The sequence below is a fragment of the Stomoxys calcitrans genome, chromosome 4 (assembly GCF_963082655.1).
Source record: "Stomoxys calcitrans chromosome 4, idStoCalc2.1, whole genome shotgun sequence".
In the NCBI taxonomy this organism is placed as follows: Eukaryota; Metazoa; Arthropoda; class Insecta; order Diptera; family Muscidae; genus Stomoxys; species Stomoxys calcitrans.
This window is the reverse complement of record NC_081555.1, coordinates 92,237,673-92,259,924: the sequence shown is the minus strand read 5'-3', so window position 1 is coordinate 92,259,924 and position 22,252 is coordinate 92,237,673. Positions and strand designations below refer to the sequence as shown.

At 40.7% G+C, this 22,252-nt stretch overlaps 1 protein-coding gene and 1 non-coding gene across 2 annotated transcripts in view; one reads left to right on the top strand and one right to left on the bottom strand.

The window, feature by feature from the left end:
* The window catches only part of LOC106084985 (uncharacterized), a 188,702-nt gene extending 184,758 nt beyond the window's left edge, over positions 1 to 3,944 (top strand). The window contains exon 10 of the mRNA XM_059367200.1: positions 2,325 to 3,944. Coding sequence (XP_059223183.1) covers positions 2,325 to 3,574 — 1,250 coding nt within the window. The 3' untranslated portion in view covers positions 3,575 to 3,944. The remainder of the gene's footprint in view (positions 1 to 2,324) is intronic.
* A 16,858-nt stretch (positions 3,945 to 20,802) lies between these two features.
* Positions 20,803 to 20,899, bottom strand: Trnay-gua (transfer RNA tyrosine (anticodon GUA)). The gene is made up of 2 exons: positions 20,863 to 20,899; positions 20,803 to 20,838 (listed from the first exon to the last, which is right to left on the bottom strand). It is a non-coding gene; the product is annotated as a tRNA-Tyr (tRNA).
* Positions 20,900 to 22,252: the final 1,353 nt, after the last annotated feature.

Below are 22,252 nucleotides of genomic sequence, written 5' to 3'. Positions count from 1 at the left end.
TCCGTTGGAGAATTTCCCGGGAAATGTGTATCAACGAGTAGTTCTAGTGTTTTCCCACTAGACATTGTCCATACATTCTCTGACTTCTGAATATACCCCACCGTAATAGGTCTTGAGGACAGAATCTTCCTTAGCCTTGAGTCCTCAGATGTATCCTCCACGAAATTGCAGAATTCCACCCAGGATATATTCTGAGCCTTTCTCAGCTCGTTCTTGTATTTTCTTAGTTCAGCCTAATAGATTTCCCAAACGTGTGGTCCCAAAGCCACATCGCCCTGTTGTTGTTTCGCCCTTAGACCAAAAAGTTGTGGGGTCCACCATGGGTGTCACTGTTCGGTTCTAGAACATGCTGAAACAAGCGAGTCATTCAGGGCATTTATAATCCGATTGACCATTATATCGATGACCTCTGCAACTTCCGCTTCCTTTTCTGGTCGTGGAGAATGTGCGCCGAAATTTATCCCAATTCGTCTTTCTACTGTTAATCCGAGGAACTACTTCTGCAGCATCCTCTTCAAAGCTGAAACTATTTTAATGATAATCAACGATTGTGTTGGCCATCCAACTCGTATACTCTTCCGCTTTCAGCCTCCGATACAAAGGTAACATTGAGTACCTCCTGCTTGTTCCTGGCAATAAAGGTCGGTTTATTCCTTTTACTAAAAATCGCCTGCTTGCAGCAGCAGCTCACCCCATTCGTTGATATCCGAACTTCGCATGTCTGGTGATATGCATTAGCATCACTTCCTTAAATGAGACTCTTCTACCCTGCAGAAGCGGCTTCAACCACCAACTAAAGGCTTGAAGGCGGCATCTCTGAGTTGTGTGCCATGTATAGGGAAGTCAGCCAGAAATTAGACTCATTTCCTTCAAGGTTGGCTATTACTGAATCTTCTGTGCTTAGCGGCGGAAAAAGAAAAACATTTAGACTACACTTTGCAAGAAAACAGTCTCTGTGTCTTCCATTCCCCGTACCCGTACCTTAGTCTCTCAAGCAGGAATTCAGGATCTGAGAGAATCCTTGGTATCCAAGGGTATATCTTCCTTCTTGACCTAATCCAGTGCTGCGCCTTGCCAGATCCCGCTGATATTTTTTTGGGCACAACGGTAAGACTCAATTGAGCGATGATCTCCGAAAACCATTTATTTGTATCGACCCCGTTACCAGCCTGTATCGTCATAAATTGGAGGAGACCCAGCAATTCCGCAAGGACATTGGAGTATACAGATGACAGCTCATTGACTATGTCACTCCAATTGTTCCTATGTGTGCAGCCCTGTTCTTCTCCTTTGTCGAAAACTAATATCACCAAAATTCATTTGCGACATTAGCAACAGGTTCTGGACCCATATTATTATTATTTGCCTTCATTTGGGCAAAGGATGCTCTTAAGGTGACCGCAGCCTTTGTATGAAATTGCGTTGAAAGCAAAATATTCATGAAATTTTCTCCAAAGACAAAATTTCTATGAAATTTTCTCCAAAGACAAAATTTCTATGAAATTTAATCCCAAGACAAAAATGTCTATGAAATTTTCTCCAAAGACTAAATTTCTATGAAATTTTCTCCAAAGACTAAATTTCTATGAAATTTTCTCCAAAGACTAAATTTTTATGAAATTTTCTCCAAAAACAAAATTTCTATGAAATTTTCTCCAAAGACAAAATTTCTATGAAATTTTCTCCAAAGACAAAATTTCTATGAAATTTTCTCCAAAGACAAAATTTCTATGAAATTTTCTCCAAAGACAAAATTTCTATGAAATTTTCTCCAAAGACAAAATTCCTATGAAATTTTCTCCAAAGACAAAATTTCTATGAAATTTTCTCCAAAGACAAAATTTCTATGAAATTTTCTCCAAAGACAAAATTTCTATGAAATTTTCTCCAAAGACAAAAATGCCTATGAAATTTTCTGCAAAGACAAAATTTGTATGAAATTTTCTCAAATGCCAACATTTTCAGGAATATTTGTCCTTAGAGGAAACTTAAAAGCATAATGAAATGAAATTTTCACTGAAATTTACTTCGAAGACAAACTCTCGATAAAATTTTCTCCATAGACAAATTTTCAAACTTCCAAAGAAACAATTTCTATGGAATTTTCTCTTAAATCACAATTTCCATGAAATTTTCTCTAAATACAAAATTTCCATTAAGCGTTCTCTAAACACAATGTATCCATAATATTTTCTCTAAAAAGGAACATTTTCATAAAATTTGCTCCGAAAACCGAAATTTGCATGAAGTTGTCCCTAAAACCAGATTTCCATGAATTTTTTTTAACACATTACCATATCATTTTTCTTGCTCTTGCATTGCAGACAATATTCATCTGATGCCTCCCTCGGCGGCCATACGTAATGGGCGAAGAGCTTCGATGTATGTGGAACCCAATCACATGAGACGTCTCAATTCGAATTTGTCACTGCATGCACTCTATGCACCCCTGCCAGTACAAAACGGTCTCTATGATTATGAGTCTCCAACAGCGGCCACGAGTAGCAATTATGCAGGCTTTGCCACAGTTCCTGGAACGCATTATGCGATGACACGCGATGTTTATGGAGGTTCACAGAATCGTTTGCACCAGCAGCACTATCATCATGCCGATTATCATCAGCAACAACAACAGCAGCAGCAGCAGCAGTACCAGCTACAGTCAATGTATCAAAGTCGAACCACACTGCCAAGGACTTTGGTGAAACGTAATGCTGATTCGCAGGACAGCATTGCTTCGGCGGTGAGTGCAAGTCAATTGCACAACTTGTACAGTAGTAGCGGCAGTCAGCAACGTTTGACGACACTTATGATGCAACATCAGCAACAACAACTGCAAATGCAACAAAATCGCTATTTGAGCCTCTCCAGAGAGCAGGAAGTCTACAATTCACGTTATGGTTTGCACAAGTCAAATGAGGAACTAAATCGGCAATATATTCATCCACAACAGCAACAGCAACAGCCGATCTATTTACAAATGCCGCATCAAATGCAGTATACGCAGCAGCCACCACCGCCACAGCAGTCATCCACTTTAAAGCAACAACACCAACAGCCTATGGTCCAATGGCCAACAGCCATACCTTCATCACCTAACAGTTTGCGTTTATATGGTGGAGTTGGTGGGGGTGGTAGTGGTGGCGGTGCTGGGGGTGGCATTGGTGGTCCATCTGCGGCGGTTGTTTCCTCACAAAATGGCAATCATGCCATACTAACGCGCTCCCAAAGTAGAGGTGGCAATGGCACAGTTGGAGCCAATGGTCCTTCAAAATTCCAAAGAGCTTATGCCTTCGATGAGCAACGTCGACCGAGTGTTATGGTCGGTGATGCCTTCGATTTAGAGGAAATAGAACGTGAACGCAGACGTTCTCATGCCAGTCTTTTTGCTGGTATGACAGCCATGGGTGGTGGTGGCGGTAGTGGTGGCAGTCCTGTCATGAAAACAAATGGTCCAGCCTTGGCTTCTGTAAGTATTGCCGTGGGCGGAACCGGAATGGGAGTTATGGGCCCCCAAAAATCCAACAACACTAATCGTGACCATTATGATATGATAAATGGTACAGCTGTATAAAGAGATGGCGATGATGATGTTGCCCGAAGCTGCTACTGCTTAACCCAGTCGCATCTTCCTCAATGAATATTTTAAGGTTTCCTAACCGCAAAAACACAAACAAAAATCGGAGCACTGCATTTAATGGGAACTGTAAGTTTGCAATTCCCATGTCAAGTTCGTTAATGTAACAGGAATAACAGGACTCTGCTGTAACTCACATCATATGAATCGGAAATTTTAATTGTAAGCCAACTAGAGAATGGAAAACAAATATTGCACTGCCATTAGTGTTAGCCAGAGAAAATTGGCAGCAAACCTACAAAAACAACAAGTAAGGGTAAATTTTATCCTCCCATACATAGAAGTTAAGGTATTTACTTAGGGCTGCCCAAACAAAAACGCCACCCTTCAATGCAAAAGTGGAAATTTTTCAACGATTTATTTTATATTAAAAATTGTGGCTACTTTTTGGGTTATTGCCCATCCACACAAATGAAACCATCCAAGATTTGTTTGTTATTTTTTTGTTTTACCCCCCTTAAGCTATTCCAGCATTACATATCTCCTCCACATATTGATCATCGCCAGCATGGCCGCATATAAAAATGCTATCTGGCGTTTCAGTCAGTAGTCACGGACGAGCATCATGCAAATCGACACATTCAATGTATACTGGGTTGTACTGAAAATAACTACACTGAAAAAAAGTTTGTCCGAATTTAAAGATTCGAGCCAAAGACAAGCAAACTCAATTTAAATATGATCCATTTGCCAACATTTTAAGGAAACTTTCCTTTCATGTTAAAGCTCTGGTTTATTGGCTCTTTTTCATGGCTAAAATTTTCTGAGTGTTTTTTTTAACGAACACCGTGGGTCGGTGTTTTTATTTCGCTCTGTTTACGAAAAAAAATTTAAAACCTTTTGGAGTTAGCTAGAAATGGACTCCAAAGACTCAACATATGCGGTGGTGGCGTCAGACCGCAGCATGTTGTCCTCCCCTCCTTGGCACCTGTAGTCGAGAGTAATGCTTCAAGCGCACAACTAGTCTTCAGACTAATAAATGAGGAGGAGACGGATAAAACAGAGGCATGCACAGTTCGTCCCCAGCTTTAAGTAAAGGTGGTGTTTTTGACTCGGATTCAGACAGTCATCGCAGCCGAATCGTGAGATGAGGGCATCGGGATGACAGCAGAAGTGAGCGATGGCTTTGCTAAGCTCACAAGCAGACCGAGAAAGCGATCCAGTGCACGACGAAGGAGACAGAGGAGAATGTACCGACAGCGTAATCGGGTGAAAGTGCAGGATGCTGGAAGGTATAGAACTGACATTCCAACCACTTCTACGGAAGCTGGTTATTAGCAGAGCTAAAATGCTGAAGAAGAAAAAGAGCTTCCCGCTTTCAAGTACACTGGGAAAATCAAGCCAGCCATCCCGCAATGGAGACTCCAGACAGTGTCCAGGAACGAAGGAAGCGCACACGGCCCCTAAGTCTTCAAGGAGGACTGTGACTTCCAAAAGGAGGCCACAGCCATCACGGAAAGGGAAGATGGTCGCTGAGTATGGTAAGGAGCCTCCCTCTTACGTCAGAATGGCAAGGAAGCACAACAGAGATGAGCTGACTTATGCAGTCATCAATATCGGCTGTGCATCCTAGTTCCACACATGTTCAAAAATCCGATCTGTAACCAGATCCTCGACTTGGGACCGATGATCTGGTGGAATCCTACCGGATGCACAGCCGATATTGATGACTGCATAAGTCAGCTCATCTCTGTTGTGCTTCCTTGCCATTCTGACGTAAGAGGGAGGCTCCTTACCATTCTCAGCGACCATCTTCCCTTTCCGTGATGGCTGTGGCCTCCTTTTGGAAGTCACAGTCCTCCTTGAAGACCATACAAATGATGAGCTGCGAGTTTGGAGGGGACATCTTTACGCTGCGTTTTGCATCGACGGAATGTATTGATACAGTCAAACAGCTCGTCAGAGGTATTCACGCACCCTGGGAGGGCGCAAAGCTCGACCTGGTGAGAAAGATGGATATCCACCAGCTCACAAAGGCTACGGTCGTCATCAAGGGATGGGACAGTAAATTTGCGACGGATCGCATGTTGGGATTGTTGGGCAAGCAAAACGTAGGTTTGCTCGCAGAGAAGTGGGAGGTCTTCCACAGGGAGGAGAAGGAGTAAAGAACTCTCTTTGTGTTTGGCATTGATCAAGTCTCCGTGACAAGTTTGGCTAAGACTAAAGGCATAGCGTACTACGGGAGCAAAGCTGTCTTTTTCAAGTTTGGGAAGACTAGGATAGGCAGAAATTTTCATTCTGCGACATCAGGCCGTGACAAACAGGGAGCCGACAACGAGACAATCATGGCATCACTCAATATTGGAAAGACTAGGAGAAGCAATGATCCTAATACTAAAATATCAGGCGGTGCAGTGGCGAGAGACCCAACTCAGGATTAACAAACAGGAACCCGACGACGGACCCATCGCCGACTTTAAGATTCGGAATACTGGGATAGATAAAGATCCTTATATTGAAACATTAGGCAAAGCAGCGACAGGAGACTGACTCAATGCAACCCAACGAACAGGGAGCCGATGATGGTACCATCACCTATTCACAAGAAGCCCATTTACTTAAGATTTGGTAGGCTAAGATAGGGAAAAATCTTAGTATTGAAAAATCAGGCAGTACAGGGAATGGAAATCAACCATTAACGACTTTATAAAAAGTCGGAAGACTAGACTAGGCAAAGAACCTTAAACGATGACATCAGGTAGTGCAGTGACATGAAAGTCAATGCTGTCTAAAGAAAAGGGAGCAGACGATGAGATTATCACCTACTCCCAAGATGCCCATTTACTGGAGGGCCAAAGATTGGGATAATCCTCATTAGTATTGTAGACTGCTATGGAGAAAAAGTGCAACATAAGGACCATACAACAGGTTCAGAGAACATGTTGTCTTGGCATAGGCGGAGCGATGAGGACCACGCCTACTAGGGCACTAGAGACTATTCTAGATATCCGACCCATTGACATACAGATTAAATATGAGGCAGCCACTGCGGCTATGAGGCGATGGGAGAATGGATTGAGGATGGGAGCTGCTCATACCATCGTGGTATAATCGAGGCGACGATAGGAAACCTGGCAGAAAGGGAAGAGGTTTCCGATCGGATACCTGAGATGAACCTTGAAGTCGAATGCGAGGCACTGCTGCCATCGGCACAGTCTTGGGTTGATGGAACCCTAGTATTGCCATCTGGAAGATCATGTTACACGGATGGATCAAAGCTAGAGGACAGATTGGGCCTGGAGGTTCACATTGAGAACCCAGAGACTGAGAACTGTTTTAGACTGCCTGACCATAATACGGTCCTGCAGGCGGAGATCCGGGCGATCACGGAATGTGTGAAGAGGTGTGGTGCTAACGCGAGGACGTCGAGTGTGAACATCTTTACCGACAGTAAAATTGCCATAAGGGCAATAACAACCAGGACGGCAAGGTCCTGGAGATTAATGCCTTCTCTGAGGATGGCAACATCCGCATCGTCTGGGTGCCGGGCCATAATGGAGTAAAGGTAAATGAAAGGGCAGACGATTTGGCGACGAATGCGCATCGACATTGTGAAACAGCGAAACTGTCGATAGGACGTCGAAAATCCTATGATGTGATCCAGATCGCGAGAAGACGAGGCTATTACTGAAAGGAAGTAAGAAAGAGGACAGTAAGCTATTGGTATCATAACGGGACACATAGGACTACGAGCTCACTTATGTAAAATCGGTGCGGTAAGTGATAGCATGTGTAGGGCATGTGGGAAAGATGATGAGACGTTGGAGCATTTCCTTTGTCATTGCCCGGCTTACGCGTCTTACATATACCGGCACTTAGGTGGAGACACAATACCAGACATGAGTGGTATTAGGGGAGTGGTATTGAAAACAATTAAGGATTAGGTAAGTAGCACGGAGTTCCTAACTTAAAATTTTCTTTTAAGAGGTTAATTTATGGTTTTTAGAGCGCACAACAAGCCGATTACTGGCTTAGGTGTATGACCATAGTGGGATGGCGCGGATTAATATCTGCACCCTCTTTTCAACCTAACCTAACCTATGTCTTTAGAGAAAATGTTATGCAAATTTTCGTGAAAATTTTGGCTAACGAGAAAATTGCATGGAAATTTCTTCTTTTTTGTATTTTTTATACCATACACCACCACTGTGGTACAGGGTATTAGAATCACTTCCTGATTCAATTTAGCTTTGTCCGACTGTCTGTCTGCCCATATATTCTTGTGATCAAGTACAGATCGCATTTGTTGTCCGATTATTATGAAATTTTGCACAAATCTCTTTTTTGTTCCAAGGACAAACCCTATTGGTTTTGGAAAAGATCGGTTCAGGTTTAGATATAGCTCCCATATATTTTTCATCCGATATGGCCTTTTAAGCCTGTGGAAGCCACAGTTTTGGTCCGATGTTTACAAAATTTAGCAAGAGGTGTTTTATTTGACGTCTTCATATGTGTGGAATATTTCGTCAAAATTGGACCAGATTTTACATACATTTTTGTAGTTGACTTTACCCTGTTGAAAGCACCCTAAAACCAAGAATGATACCATTGTGTATTCCTTGACAGCGAGAGAAGCCTCTATGTAGCCGACTACCTCGTGAAGGGCTGTTTCAGTGGTCTTGGCCTTACTATAGGCATGTTGGTGCCGAGACAGGCGATCTCCAGGAATCTTTGCCCTAAGATATGTTTCTAACAACCTCTAAAAAGTCTTCAGCATAAAGGATGAGAGACTAATGAGACGAAAATCTTTTGCCTTCGAATGGTATGGTTTTGCTGCAGGTATATACGAAATGCTAATACAAGCAGAGTATATATCTCTACGCCTTACAGTCTGTCGGACAAAACTGGTAGTACATCCGGCGATACATCATCAGGGCATGGCGACTTAGAGGAGTCGAAACTTCTTATCGCCCAAAGGATTTTCGGCTCAGACACAATTTTTTAAACAACCTCTGACGAATGCGTAGCCGTGACAACCTCTTCTGGCGCTACGTTTTTCAAAGGAGAGTTTCCCGGAAAATGTGTGTCAACGAGTAGTTTTAGTATTTCCTCACTTGACATTGTCCATGCATTTTCGGACTTCTGAATATCTCCCACCCTACTAGGTCTCGAGGTCTCAGATCCTCCACGGAGTTGCAGAATTCTACCCAGGATTTGTTCTGAGCCTTCATCAGCTCGCTCTTATACTTTTTTAGCACAGCCTTTTAGATGTCCCAATCGTGTGGTGCTTTTGCGGCTTTCACCATGATGAAGATTTTATTTTGCAGTCCTTCCATAGACCAACCAGTTCTGTGGCCCACCATGGCGGTCGCTGTTTGCCCCTTGGCTTGGCACTAGGACATGCTGAAACAAGCGAGTTATTCAGGGCCTTCGTGATCCGCTTGACCATTATGTCTATATCCTCCGCGGTTGCCTTTCTGGTCTAGAAGGGATAGATGTGCAAAATTTGTGCGGTAATTTATCCCAATCCGCCTTACTTCTGTTTAGCCGGGGGACCATTTCTGCAGCATTTTCTCCAAGGTTGAAACTAATATATCGATGATCAGAGAAGCTGTGGTCATCCTAAAGGGAAGCCAGCCAATAATGAGACTTATTAATTTCAAGGCTGGCTACTACTGAAACTGTAGAGATTTGCGATCATAGTCAGGATTCACAATTTCCACCACAATTGCGTTAGCCTTGTCTTTTGAGTCCGCCAGGAGTTCATCTTTACAAGATTCGTTCGAGCTTGTCATGATGAGTTTCCTTACGTATACTGGAGTAGTTGAGAAAGCAGTGGAACCACTCTTTCCTAGGACACTGGATACATGCGGTGTGGTCTATTCCCAGCACCACTCAGGCTGGAAAATTGAGGTCCGATCTGTATGGTGTTCATTGCTGTCACGAAAAGCTAAGCGAGCTACCGGGCTCTTCGATATGGTGCGAATAGTGGAATCCTCCATACGGAGTACCTGCAACGTCGGTCTCTGACAATCAGTGATATTGAGCAGAGAGTTTCAGTAAGAGGCCGAGTGTCACCGGCTCTTGCACAAATACTGAGAGCCTATGAAGCTCGATATGACAAGGCGAGTTATTTGCGCCTTTAAATAATCAATGGCCACCTTGTTCCCCCGGCGATAGAACCTTTGGACTGGAACGAGCTTGCTCACCTACATGAGTTTCACCTCCACATGCAAATGTGGCTACCACAATAACAACAGCCACTACTCCTCTTTAGATGCTTCACTAGATGGTGCTGACGAAGTTCCATCCTTCCCCGCTGGTGCATACTATGAGCGCAATCCAACCGGATGACCCAAATAGACAGGGCTTATCGGACCCCATCTCGACGCCTTCACCTTCTGTTTTGATAGTTCCTCAGGCAACTTTTCAGCAACAACTTCTGTGTTGTCTCCTGATTCTCCAACCCAACTGCATCTGTATACCTTCAGCTTCAACTTGTTTAATCCGTATGATACAACTCCTTCAGACTTGTTGAGGTCACCCGGAATTTAGTACGAATACTACATGTCTCCGATTGTCATCAGCCTTATGCTATATACCAATCTTTCAGTCAGTGGTTGACAGATTGGTGTTACATACCCTTAGTCTCTCAAGTATGGATTCATGATCTGAGGAAATCCTTGGTATTCAGGTGTGTGCTGTTGGTCGACAAGGATTATCTCCATTATTGGCTAAATCCAGTGTTGCGCCTGGCCAAAAGCTGGGAGACAACTTTTTTGCCCCAGCAAAAAAATCTTTTGAAGGCGATCACGGTGGTACACGCAAACCTGAATGACCAAAAGCCCGATGGCAAGATCAAGTGCTGGGACACACCTCGAAACTTGGCATCGGAGATTAAAGAAGGAGCGCAGAAGATCGAGGCGCTTGAAACGCTATTCCACGTTCTGCTAATGGGACAAATGTTCTCTCATAGCCAATTTAAGTAAGTAAAAAATTTTAAGAGAAAATTTCATAGAAATTTTTCCATAGATTATTATTTAAGTCTACCCATTTTCATCTGAGTACACCCCAATGTACACAACATAACTCTGCTGCATCCACGCGTATCCTTTTTAATTGTTATTGAATGATTGTTTGCATTCAAGGTTTTGCGTGTTTGCAAACACAGACACACACACCATCATCCATATGAGTGTGCTTCGAAGCATTTTTTACAAATTTTGAATTTTTTGTTGGCTGATATTTAAGCGGATTTTATATCTTCATTTTTTACAACAAAAAATCAGAGCCACGAAAGTAAAGCCAAAACCCTAAAACCACATATCGAAAAATCAATTTGGCAGTTTTTTTTTTTTGTATGAGAAAGAGAAAATTCTTATTTAATTTTACCTTGGGTGCGTTCGTTTTTGTATTCCAATTTGATACAAATTTATTTCAATCGCTTTGATTTGGGGTTTTTCTTTCAGTTTGTTGGTTGTTATGGAGTGGCGTTTAGGTTTTAATCAAGCAAAGCGAAGAAAAAAATAAAAATACACAGCAATTGCCAAAGTTAACTTTAAGAACTGATATCTTTAGAATGGAATATAAAAATTAATTAAAATTAAGTCATAATACATACAGAAGAAAAGAACAAAAAAAAAATATTAAAAAGATAAAAAATTTAACCTAAAGGAAAGTAACGCTAATTATAATTGGGAGAATATCTACCACAAATTCCTGTTTGTAGTCAATTTAGATAAACCATTAAAGAACGGAAATAAATGTTTCAAATCACATATAAATAAGAACTTTTAAGTTAAACAGCCCAGAGTTTTTTTTACGCGGTAAGTAAAATATTGGGTTGCCCAAAAAGTAATTGCGGATTTTTCATATAGTCGGCGTTGACCAATTTTTTCACAGCTTGTGACTCTGTAATTGCATTCTTTCTTCTGTCAGTAATCAGCTGTTACTTTTAGCTTGCTTTAGAAAAAAAGTGTAAAAAAGTATATTTGATTAAAGTTCATTCTAAGTTTTATTAAAAAATCCGCAATTACTTTTTGGGCAACCCAATAGTTGTTACATGTTGAAAATTTTATGATAATCTTCAAATAAAAAAAGTGCTGTTTAGGAAATTTCCATAGCGCTTATATCCCTAAGGACCAGGACAAGACTACACGCAGGACAAGAGGCTGGTGCAAACTCAATGTTGAACTGTGCTGGTGAATAAAGCCAATATCAAGGCGATCAAGTACGAACGTCATATCCTCAATACCCCGATAGCACTGTTAAAAATGTTAGGCTAAGGTCAAATAAGGCTGTTGGTAGTTAAGTAGAGCAAAGCCTCAATAAGCATAACAGTTTCTAGGGTATTTTTTATACCCTGCATCACCCCGCTTAAATATCATTCGTCATTCTGTTTGTAACACCTCGAAATATGCGTCTGAGACCCCATAAAGTATATATATTCTTGGTCGTCATGTCATTTTAAGTCGATCTAGCCATATCCGTCCGTCTGTCTGTCTGTCGAAAGCACGCTAACTTTCGAAGGAGTAAAGCTAGCCGCTTGAAATTTTGCAAAAATCCGATTCGACTAAAATTTGGCATGTGGTGTTTTGGTATGAATTCCAACAACTTCGCTAACTATGGTTCAAATCGGTCGTTGTTTTGTTATAGCTGCCATATAAACCGATCTTGGGTCTTGACTTCTTGAGCCGCTAGAGGGCGCAATTCTCATCCGATTTGACTGAAATTTTCCACGTGGTGTTTTGGCCGCTTGAAATTTTGCACAAATATTTTTTTATTAGTGTAGGTCGTTTGGCATTGCAAATGGGTCAAATCGGTCCATATTTTGTTATAGCTGCCATATAAACCGATCTTGGGTCTTGACTTCTTGAGCCGCTAGAGGGCGCAATTCTCGTCCGATTTGACTGAAGTTTGGCACGTGGTGTTTTGGTATGAATTCCAACAACTGCGCTAAGTATGGTTAAAATCGGTTCATGTTTTGTTATAGCTGCCACATAAACCGATCTTGGGTCTTGGCTTCTTGAGCCGCTAGAGGGCGTAATTCTCGTCCGACTTGACTGAAATGTCCCACGTGGTGTTTTGGTATGACTTCCAACCACTTCGCTAAGTATGGTTCAAATCGCGCTAAATATGGTTAAAATCGGTTCATGTTTTGTTATAGCTGCCATAAAAACCGATCTTGGGTCTTGACTTCTTAAGCCGCTAGAGGGCGCAATTCTCGTCCGATTTGAGTGAAATTTGGCACGTGGTGTTTTGGTATGACTTCCAACAACTGCGCTAAGTATGGTTCAAATCGGTTTATGTTTTGTTATAGCTGCCATATAAACCGATCTTGGGTCTTGACTTCTTGAGCCGCCAGAGGGCGCAATTCTCGTCCGATTTGACTGAAGTTTGGCACGTGGTGTTTTGGTATGAATTCCAACAACTGCGCTAAGTATGGTTTAAATCGGTCCATGTTTTGTTATAGCTGCCACATAAACCGATCTTGGGTCTTGACTTCTTGAGCCGCTAGAGGGCGCAATTCTCATCCGATTCGACTGAAATTTGGCACGTGGTGTTTTGATATGAATTCCAACAACTGCGCTAAGTATGGTTTAAATCGGTCCATGTTTTGTTATAGCTGCCATAAAAACCGATCTTGGGTCTTGACTTCTTAAGCCGCTAGAGGGCGCAATTCTCGTCCGATTTGAGTGAAATTTGGCACGTGGTGTTTTGGTATGACTTCCAACAACTGCGCTAAGTATGGTTCAAATCGGTTTATGTTTTGTTATAGCTGCCATATAAACCGATCTTGGGTCTTGACTTCTTGAGCCGCCAGAGGGCGCAATTCTCGTCCGATTTGACTGAAGTTTGGCACGTGGTGTTTTGGTATGAATTCCAACAACTGCGCTAAGTATGGTTTAAATCGGTCCATGTTTTGTTATAGCTGCCACATAAACCGATCTTGGGTCTTGACTTCTTGAGCCGCTAGAGGGCGCAATTCTCATCCGATTCGACTGAAATTTGGCACGTGGTGTTTTGATATGAATTCCAACAACTGCGCCAAGTATGGTTCAAATCGGTCCATGTTTTGTTATAGCTGCCATATAAACCGATCTTGGGTCTTGACTTCTTGAGCCGCTAGAGGGTGCTATTCTCGCCAGATTCGACTGAAATTTGGCACGTGATGTTTTGGTATGAATTTCAACAACTGCGCTAAGTATGGTACAAATCGGTCCAAGTTTGTTATAGCTGCCAAATAAACCGATCTTGGGTCTTGACTTCTTGAGCCGCTAGAGGGTGCAATTCTCGTCCGATTCGACTGAAATTTTGCACCTATTGCTTTGGTGTCCAACTCCCAACAACTGCGCTAATTATGGTTCAAATCGGTTCATAATCTGGTATAGCTGTCATATAAACCGATCTTGGATCTTGACTTCTTGAGCCAATAGAGCGCGCAATTCTTATCCGATTTGGCTGAAATTTTTCATGAGGTGTTTTGTTATGACTTCTAGTAACTGTGCTAAGTATGGCGTAAATCGGTATATAACCTGATATAGCTGCCATATAAACCGATCTGGGATCTTGACTTCTTTAGCCTCTAGAGGGCGCAATTCTCATCCGATTTGGCAGAAATTTTGTACAACGGCTTCTCTCATAACATTCAATATACGTGTCTAATACGTGTCTAATTCTTATCCGAATGGAATGAAATATTACCCAATGACTTCTACAACGTTCTGCATAAATTTATGGTCCGAATCGCACTATAACTTGATAGCGCTCCAATAGCATAACAGTTCTTATTCAATATTCTATGTTTTCCTAAAAAGAGATATCGCACATAGAACTTGACAAATGCGATCCATGGTGGAGGGTATATAAGATTCGGCCCGACCGAACTTAGCCTGTTCTTACTTGTTTAAATAAACTTTGAAGTAAATGGCTGTACCAAAACTATTCATAACTATGATGTAGATATCATTTCTAGTGTGACAGATATACAGGTGTGAACTTGGTAACACTATGTGTCAGCTAGTCTGTAGCTTTCCACTTAATATTCCATATTTCTTACAAGTTGCCACACTGTTCATTTCCAATTCCTCATACCAAGTAGCCCAAACATTTCAAACACAATTGGTTTGACATCAAACTCAAACAAGCTCTATGCAACATCATCGTTGTTATCATTTTCCCAAATTGAAATGCACAGGGAAAGAGGTATCATCCACCTTTGAAAAAGCACGTGCTTCTGACACAAAGTTGCTCGTTATCATTATAATAACAAACGACATCAACAGGATATGAAAGAGAAAAAATGTGTTCAAACTAAAGCAAAAGTCAAATAGCTCAAATGCACACACACAAACACACACACACACGCACACACAAACTAATGTTGTCTAAAAATGTCAAAGTAGCTTTTTCACATTTCCCCTCTCTCTCTCAAGAACAGCAGCAAGCACAAAACGCTTAAAATATGATAATAATGATAGTCAAGGTTCCTGCACGAGTGACTTAGAAGAACCTAGAGGACAAGCAGCAGCTGTAGAGCAAAGAGGTAGGTATAGAGTAAATGCGTTAACTCAATACATTTTCCTGTGCGATTCTGAATGAAATTTATTCGCGCTACTTAACGCCATTTTCGCTGTAAACACATTTTCACAAGAAATTGAATGGAAACGAATTGTGTTCGTTTTGCTTTTGAGTAAACAATTGGATTATGGATGATTGTTTTGTAAATGTGACAGCGAAAAAAGTTGCCAGGATAAATAGTGGAAGAATGATAAAAAAAAAATGTTTATAACAAAAGCGCAAAAGTGTTTGTATGGCATTTACAAAGATAGTTGGAAAAATGATTGATGGTAAGAAAAACTTAAAATACACAATGAACAAGTAAATCGGATTAAGTGGTTATGCCATAAAAGCTAGCACATGTAATAAACGGTAAACGGTTTACAATAAAAAAAAATGTAATAAATAAATTGATGTTACTGAAAAGGTCAGTTATTCTAAATTTTTTTGCCTAAATATGATTTTTATACGCCTTCTTTTACTTTATATGGAACAAAATTATCCTTTGAATATTGATTTTCGACAATTAAAGAGCTTTTAGTGAAATACCATGTTACGAAAATAGTATATGTATATCGCTTGACTAACAATATAAATGCCTTTATCTGAATCCCATATGATCTTTATTGGTCTATGAATTCGCTCGGAGGGTTTGGGGTCATTAACGTTTGGGTGTAAGATATACTCTATTCTTGGAAAGTCTTTATTTCAGCCCGATATTGCCATGATGTCCGATTTAGGGGTTTTTCTGGAGTGAGGTGGTCCCCCAGACACTTGGCCCTAAAAAAATATCTGCATCGTGCTCTTCTCTCAAATATCATGTATTTAAACCCCATATTGCCATAGGTTTAAGGGCAGTTGATGGGATGGGGCGTCCTCAAACACTTGGCCCCAAAATTTGCTGTTTTGGATAAGGAAATTGATGTTTTGGAGAAAATTGATCGATTTTCGGGATATTTATACTCATTTTCAGAACAAAGACCCTGGGGTCCAACCCACCCTCAAATAGAACTTATTTACCGATCATGCCATTATGGGGCTCATATAAAATGTTTTTGAAAGTAGAGCAGAGTAGAGAAAGTAGAGTAAGGGCCAAGTGTCTGGGTGGCCACTCCATCCCTGAAATTGCCCCTAAGCCCGAAATATTTACCAATACGGTAATATGGGACTCAATAGAAAGGCATTTGGGAGTTGGATAAAAATTTGCTCAGGAACCGAGCAGGGGCAAACTTTTCACACATCAATGAGTGCTTTCCGATTCAAGTTGAGTTTAACAACGATAAGGGACCTTTCGCCTATAAAGGAGAGACCGAACGGCGTGCCGCAGTCCGACACCTCTTTGGATGACACCTCGCCAGCATTAAGAGGGGATAACCATCGCTTTAAATTTTTTCTGAAGTTCTCGCTAGGATTCAGGGCCAAGTCACTGAACGGCTGCCCCATTCCCCAAAACACCCCCCAAACCGGTCGTGTTTGCTGACTATGAAAATATGGGCTCAAATGAAAGGTATTTGGGAATAGACCATTAATTTGATATCAATACTCGGGAGCAATTGCCTAGGGGAGGTCCCACTCTAATAACAACCGGACATATTTGCTAACTTTGGCATTAAGGGGTTTAAATAAAAGGTATTTGAGATTAGAAAACGAATATGATATCCAATTTTGAGACCAATGGCAATATGGGGTTCAACTAAATGTTATTTGAGAGTAGAGAACGATGATGATATATTTTCGGAGTTAAGTGTTTGGGGGACCACCCCACTTCCTAAAACATCCCTAAATCGAAGATATTGTGGGGCTCAAATGGAATGTATTGAGGAGAAGAGTTCGAGATTGATACCCACTTTCGGGACCAAGTTTCTGCGGTCTACCCCTTCCCCAAAATACCCCACAAACAACAATTATTTACTGACCATCGCCATATAGGGCTCAAATAAAGGTATTTGGGAGTAGAAAACAAATCTGATATCCAAGTGTGGGAGCATGTATTTGGTGGATGTTTTGGGGCTGGACGGCCACCGGCACTATGCCCAGAAAATAGACATCAAATTCGTTCTTTACTCCCAAATACCGTTGATTTGAACTCCATATTGCCATAATTGGAAATAAAATTCAGTTTAAGGGGTGCTTTAGGGCGTACCCTCAAACACTTGGCTCCAAAATTGGATATAAAATTTGTTTTCTGCTCTCAAATACCTTTCATTTGAGTTCCATATTGTCATAACGGGGCCAATCAACCCAATTGATTTATTTTTGGAAAGAAAAGCGCCACCTAGACTTGAACACAAATTTTAAGAAAAGTGCCACCTAGACTTGAACGCAACTTTTTAATGTCATATTCGTAATCTACACCCAAATACCTTTCATTTGAGCCTCATATAGCCGTGGTCGGCTAATATGTCCATTTTGGGATATTTGGGGGTGGGGCGACCTCCCATTACTTGGACCAAATTTTTAAAGTCATATTTGTAATCTAATGCCGAATACTTTTCATTTGAGTCCCATATTGACATGAACGGCGAATATATCTGTTTAGAGGAGTCTTTGGATTGGGGAGGCCCGCTGTATACTTGGACCCAAACTTTAATACGAGATTCGTTTTCTAGTCTCCAATACCTTTCATTTGATACCCATATTTTACCTATCGGTCCACTTTTGGTTTTGGATGGTGTTGTTGGTGTAAGGGGAAGGGACCGCCCCCATCCTATATCTAAGAATCATAAAGCCTATGTTTCCTTCCAGACAAACTTACACTATCTGTAAAAATTTTAAGAAAATCGATTCAGCCGTTTTTGATTCTACGGAACAAACAAAACAAGTAAAAGCGTGCTAAATTCGGGCGGGCCGAATCTTATATACCCTTCACCATGGATCGCATCTGTCGAGTTCTTTGCGCAGTATCTCTTTTTAGGCAAACAAAGAATAATGAATATGGACGTAGGAGGAGGTGGAGCTATATCAAGTTATAGTCCGATTCGGGGCTCAAGAAGCAAAATCGGGAGATGGGTTTATATGGGAGCTGTCATGCTATAGATCGATTCAGACCATATTGCACACGTATGTTGAAGGCCACGGGAGAAGCCGTTGTACAAAATTTGTGCCAAATCAGATGAGAATTGTGCTCTCTAGAGGCTCAAGAACTCAAGATTCCAGATCGGTTTATATGGCAGCTATATCAGGGTATGGACCGATTTGCACCATACTTCGCATAAATGCTGGAAAATACCACGTTCAAAATTACAGCCAAATCGGATAGGAATTGCGCCTTCTAAAAGCTCAAGAAGTCAAGACCCAAGATCGGTTTATATAGCAGCTATATTAGGTTATGGACCGATTTGAACCATACTTCGCAAAGTTGTTGGAAGTGATATCAAAGCACTATTTGCAAAATTTTAGTCAAATTGGATGAGAATTGCGCCCTCTAGAGGCTCAAGAAGTCAAGACCCAAGATCGGTTTATATGGCAGCTATACCACCTTATGGACCGATTTGAACCATACTTCGCAAAGTTGTTGGAAGTGATATCAAAGCACTATGTCCACAATTTTAGTCAAATTGGATGAGAATTGCGCCGTCTAGAGGCTCAAGAAATCAAGACCCAAGATTGGTTTATATGGCAGCTATATCAAAACATGGACCGATTTGGCCCATTTACAATCCCAACCCACCTACATCAATAAGAAGTATTTGTGCAAAATTTGAAGCGGCTAGCTCTACTCTTTCAAAAGTTAGCGTGCTTTCGACAGACAGACGGACGGAAGGACATGGCTAGTTCGACTTAAAATGTCATGACGGTCAAGAATATATATACTTTATCGGGTCTGAGACGCATATTTCGAGGTGTTACAAGCGGAATGACGAAATTAGTATACCCCCATCCTATGGTGGAGGGTATAAAAACCGAGTCCCATATAGTCGTGATAGGTCATATGCCCATTTAAGGCGTTTTTGTGGGGTAGTGTTACCCCCTATACTTCGATCTGATTTTGTATGCCAGATTCGTGATCTACTCCCAAATGCCTTTCATTTGAGGCCCATATTGACATGAACGTCCAATATGGCTGTTTGGAGGAATTTCGGGATTGGGCCGGCCCGATGGGTACTTGGACCCAAATTTTAATACCATATTCGTATTCTATGTTCCAATACCTTTCATTTGATAACCATATTGTCGTTAACGGTAAACTTTTGATTTTGGGTGGTGTTTCTGGGTTAAGGGGGAGGGTCCGCCCCATCCGAAATCAACAAACTATAAAGCCTATTTCCCATTTCTGACCATATTCGCAATCTACTCCCGAATACCTTTCATTTTAGTCCCATATTTTCATGATCATCGAAAAAAAACCTATTGTATGGGGTTTTAGGGTTCGAGCAGCCCCCCAGTTACTTGGACCCAATTTTTAACATGAAATTCGTACTCCACTCCTGAATACCTTTCATTTGAGTCCCAAATTGCCCCAATCGGTCCACTTTTACTTTTGGGTAGTACTTTTGGGGTAAGGGGGAGGGTCCGACCCCCTTCCGATATCAAAAAATTATATAGCCTATGTTTTCTTCCCGACCAACCTACACAATCTGTGAACATTTCAAGGAAATCGGTTCAGCCGTTTTTGAGTCTATACGGAACAAACAAACAAACACAAATTAAATTTTAAAACTAGAGGCTCAAAAAGTCAAGATCCCAGATCGGTTTATATGGCAGCTATATCAGGTTATGAACCGTTTTGAACTATACTTGGCACAGTTGTTGGATATCATAACAAAATACTACGTGCGCACTCTAGAGGCTCAAGAAGTCAAGACCCAAGTTCGATTTATATGACAGCTTTATCAGGATATGGACTGATTTGGACCATACTTGGCACAGTTATTGGATATCATAACAAAACATGTCAGGCAAAATTTCATTCCAATCGGATAAGAATTGCGCACTCTAGAGGCTCAAGAAGTCAAGACCCAAGTTCGATTTATATGACAGCTTTATCAGGTTATGGACCGATTTGGACCATACTTGGCACAATTATTGGATATCATAACAAAACATGTCGTGCAAAATTTCATTCCAATCGGAATGCGCATTCTAGAGGCTCAAGAAGTCAAGACCCAAGATCGGTTTATATGGCAGCTATATCAAAACATAGACCGATATGGTCCATTTACAATCCCAACCGACCTACACTAAAAAGAAGTATTTGTGCAAAATTTCAAGCGGCTAGCTTTACTCCTTCGGAAGTTAGCGTGCTTTCGACAGACAGACGGACGGACGGACAGACGGGCGGAAATGGCTAGATCGACATAAAATGTCGAGACGATCAAGAATATCTATACTTTGTGGGGTCTCAGACGAATATTTCGAGTAGTTACAAACAGAATGACGAAATTAGTATACCCCCCATCCTATGGTCGAGGGTATAATAAGAAAACTGCTACAATTTATATTTCTATAAAAGTATACAAATATTTTTTTTTTTTTTAAGAAAGGACGAAAGAAGAAAATTCTTTTTAAATAGAAAATTTTTCGAAAAAAATCATTTCGCAAGAGAAAAGAAAAAAATTTCCAAACAAGTTTCCCAAAAAAAAAAAATTTCTTGCTAAATTTTAAATTTGTAGAAAGTTTCGGAAAAACTTCCAAAAAGTTGATTCACACTATGAAGAAAAAGTTATTCCTTCGAGCCGGATTTGAACCAGCGACCTATGGATTTCCATTCCCAATGAATCGTTTCACTACAGTCCACCGCTCTACCAACTGAGCTATCGAAGGTCTTGTATTATTTTTTTTATGCCCCTTAAATATATTTTCTATAAATTTAAACTCAATATTACCCACAATTGTGATTTTATGTTTTAAAATTATTTATGGAATTGAATGCATCTTTATCACTAGCCAGCTACGTTTCGACAATGACCCACTGACCCTTAAAACACACACAAAAGCGAGGGGGGGAAACAAGCATAACAACCCTCTGCTCTGATATCGACGGGAGATTATAATTTTGCCTAACAAACGGAGGCTTTGTGTCTAAATTTAAAAGGGATTAAAATGACATAAAAATTGGTTAAAAACTCTACTAGACAGTTATAAATGGCCACAAGCCATCTGAAGGGATTTTTGTTTTAAGGGAAAAAATCAATAAAAACAAATTGATTTAAGCCTTTCAACACCCTCAAAAAAAAAAACAAAAAAAAAGTTTCTACAGGACTATGACAGACATCTCTGGCTACTTTTGACAGGGAATGCTGCTGCTTTAATATTCACATGAACACCTTCATTTGAAACACTGACACTTCGAAAAAGGACTAAAACAAAGGCAAAACTTTGAACCAAATAACTCAATGATATACACACAAACGCACAGTGGTTTAAAGCAAAAAATAAACGAGAAAAATTAATAAACAATGCATTTTATTGGCGTTGTAATTTTAAAGAACACTTTTCAACACATAATTTCTAAATGTGAAAACGAAAGATTTTAAAGTTCGAAATAAAAGAGCCCAAACAGACAAACATTATTTCGAAAGAAAATTTCTCAAAATATTATTTCTATGTAGAATTTTGTCGGAATTTAATGTTTATAAAAAATTTTGTCAAAATTTTACTTCTGTTGAAATTTTGCCAACAATTTTATTTTTATAGAAGAACTAGCTGAGTTCGGCCCGCTCTGCTGCGCCCGATAATGCTATGTTGGAGCGGAGAACTCCACATTTGGAAATTTCTGTCAATTTCAGTTGAAAATGTATTCCAATTTTCCTGTGGATTTCTCTACACTCAAATACCTCTCGTTTAAACCCCATATTGCAATCGTCAGTAAAAGTCCTTCTTAGGGTGAGGTGGACGCCCAGAGACTTGGGCCCAAAAGAGAAAATCAATTTCCAAAGACGTATCATTTAAGAACCATATTGCCATGGTCGGTAAATATGTCCGATTTGAGAGTTTTATGGGGATGGGGTGACCCACGAAACACTTAGTTCCACAATTGGATATCAGATTCGTTTTCTACTCTAAAATACCTTTAATTTGAGTCCCATATTGTAGTGATGGGTCTATAAATCCGTTGTGGGGCGGGCGGCCCTACTAAGCACCCCATCCCAGATTTTGATACCAAATTTTTTGTCT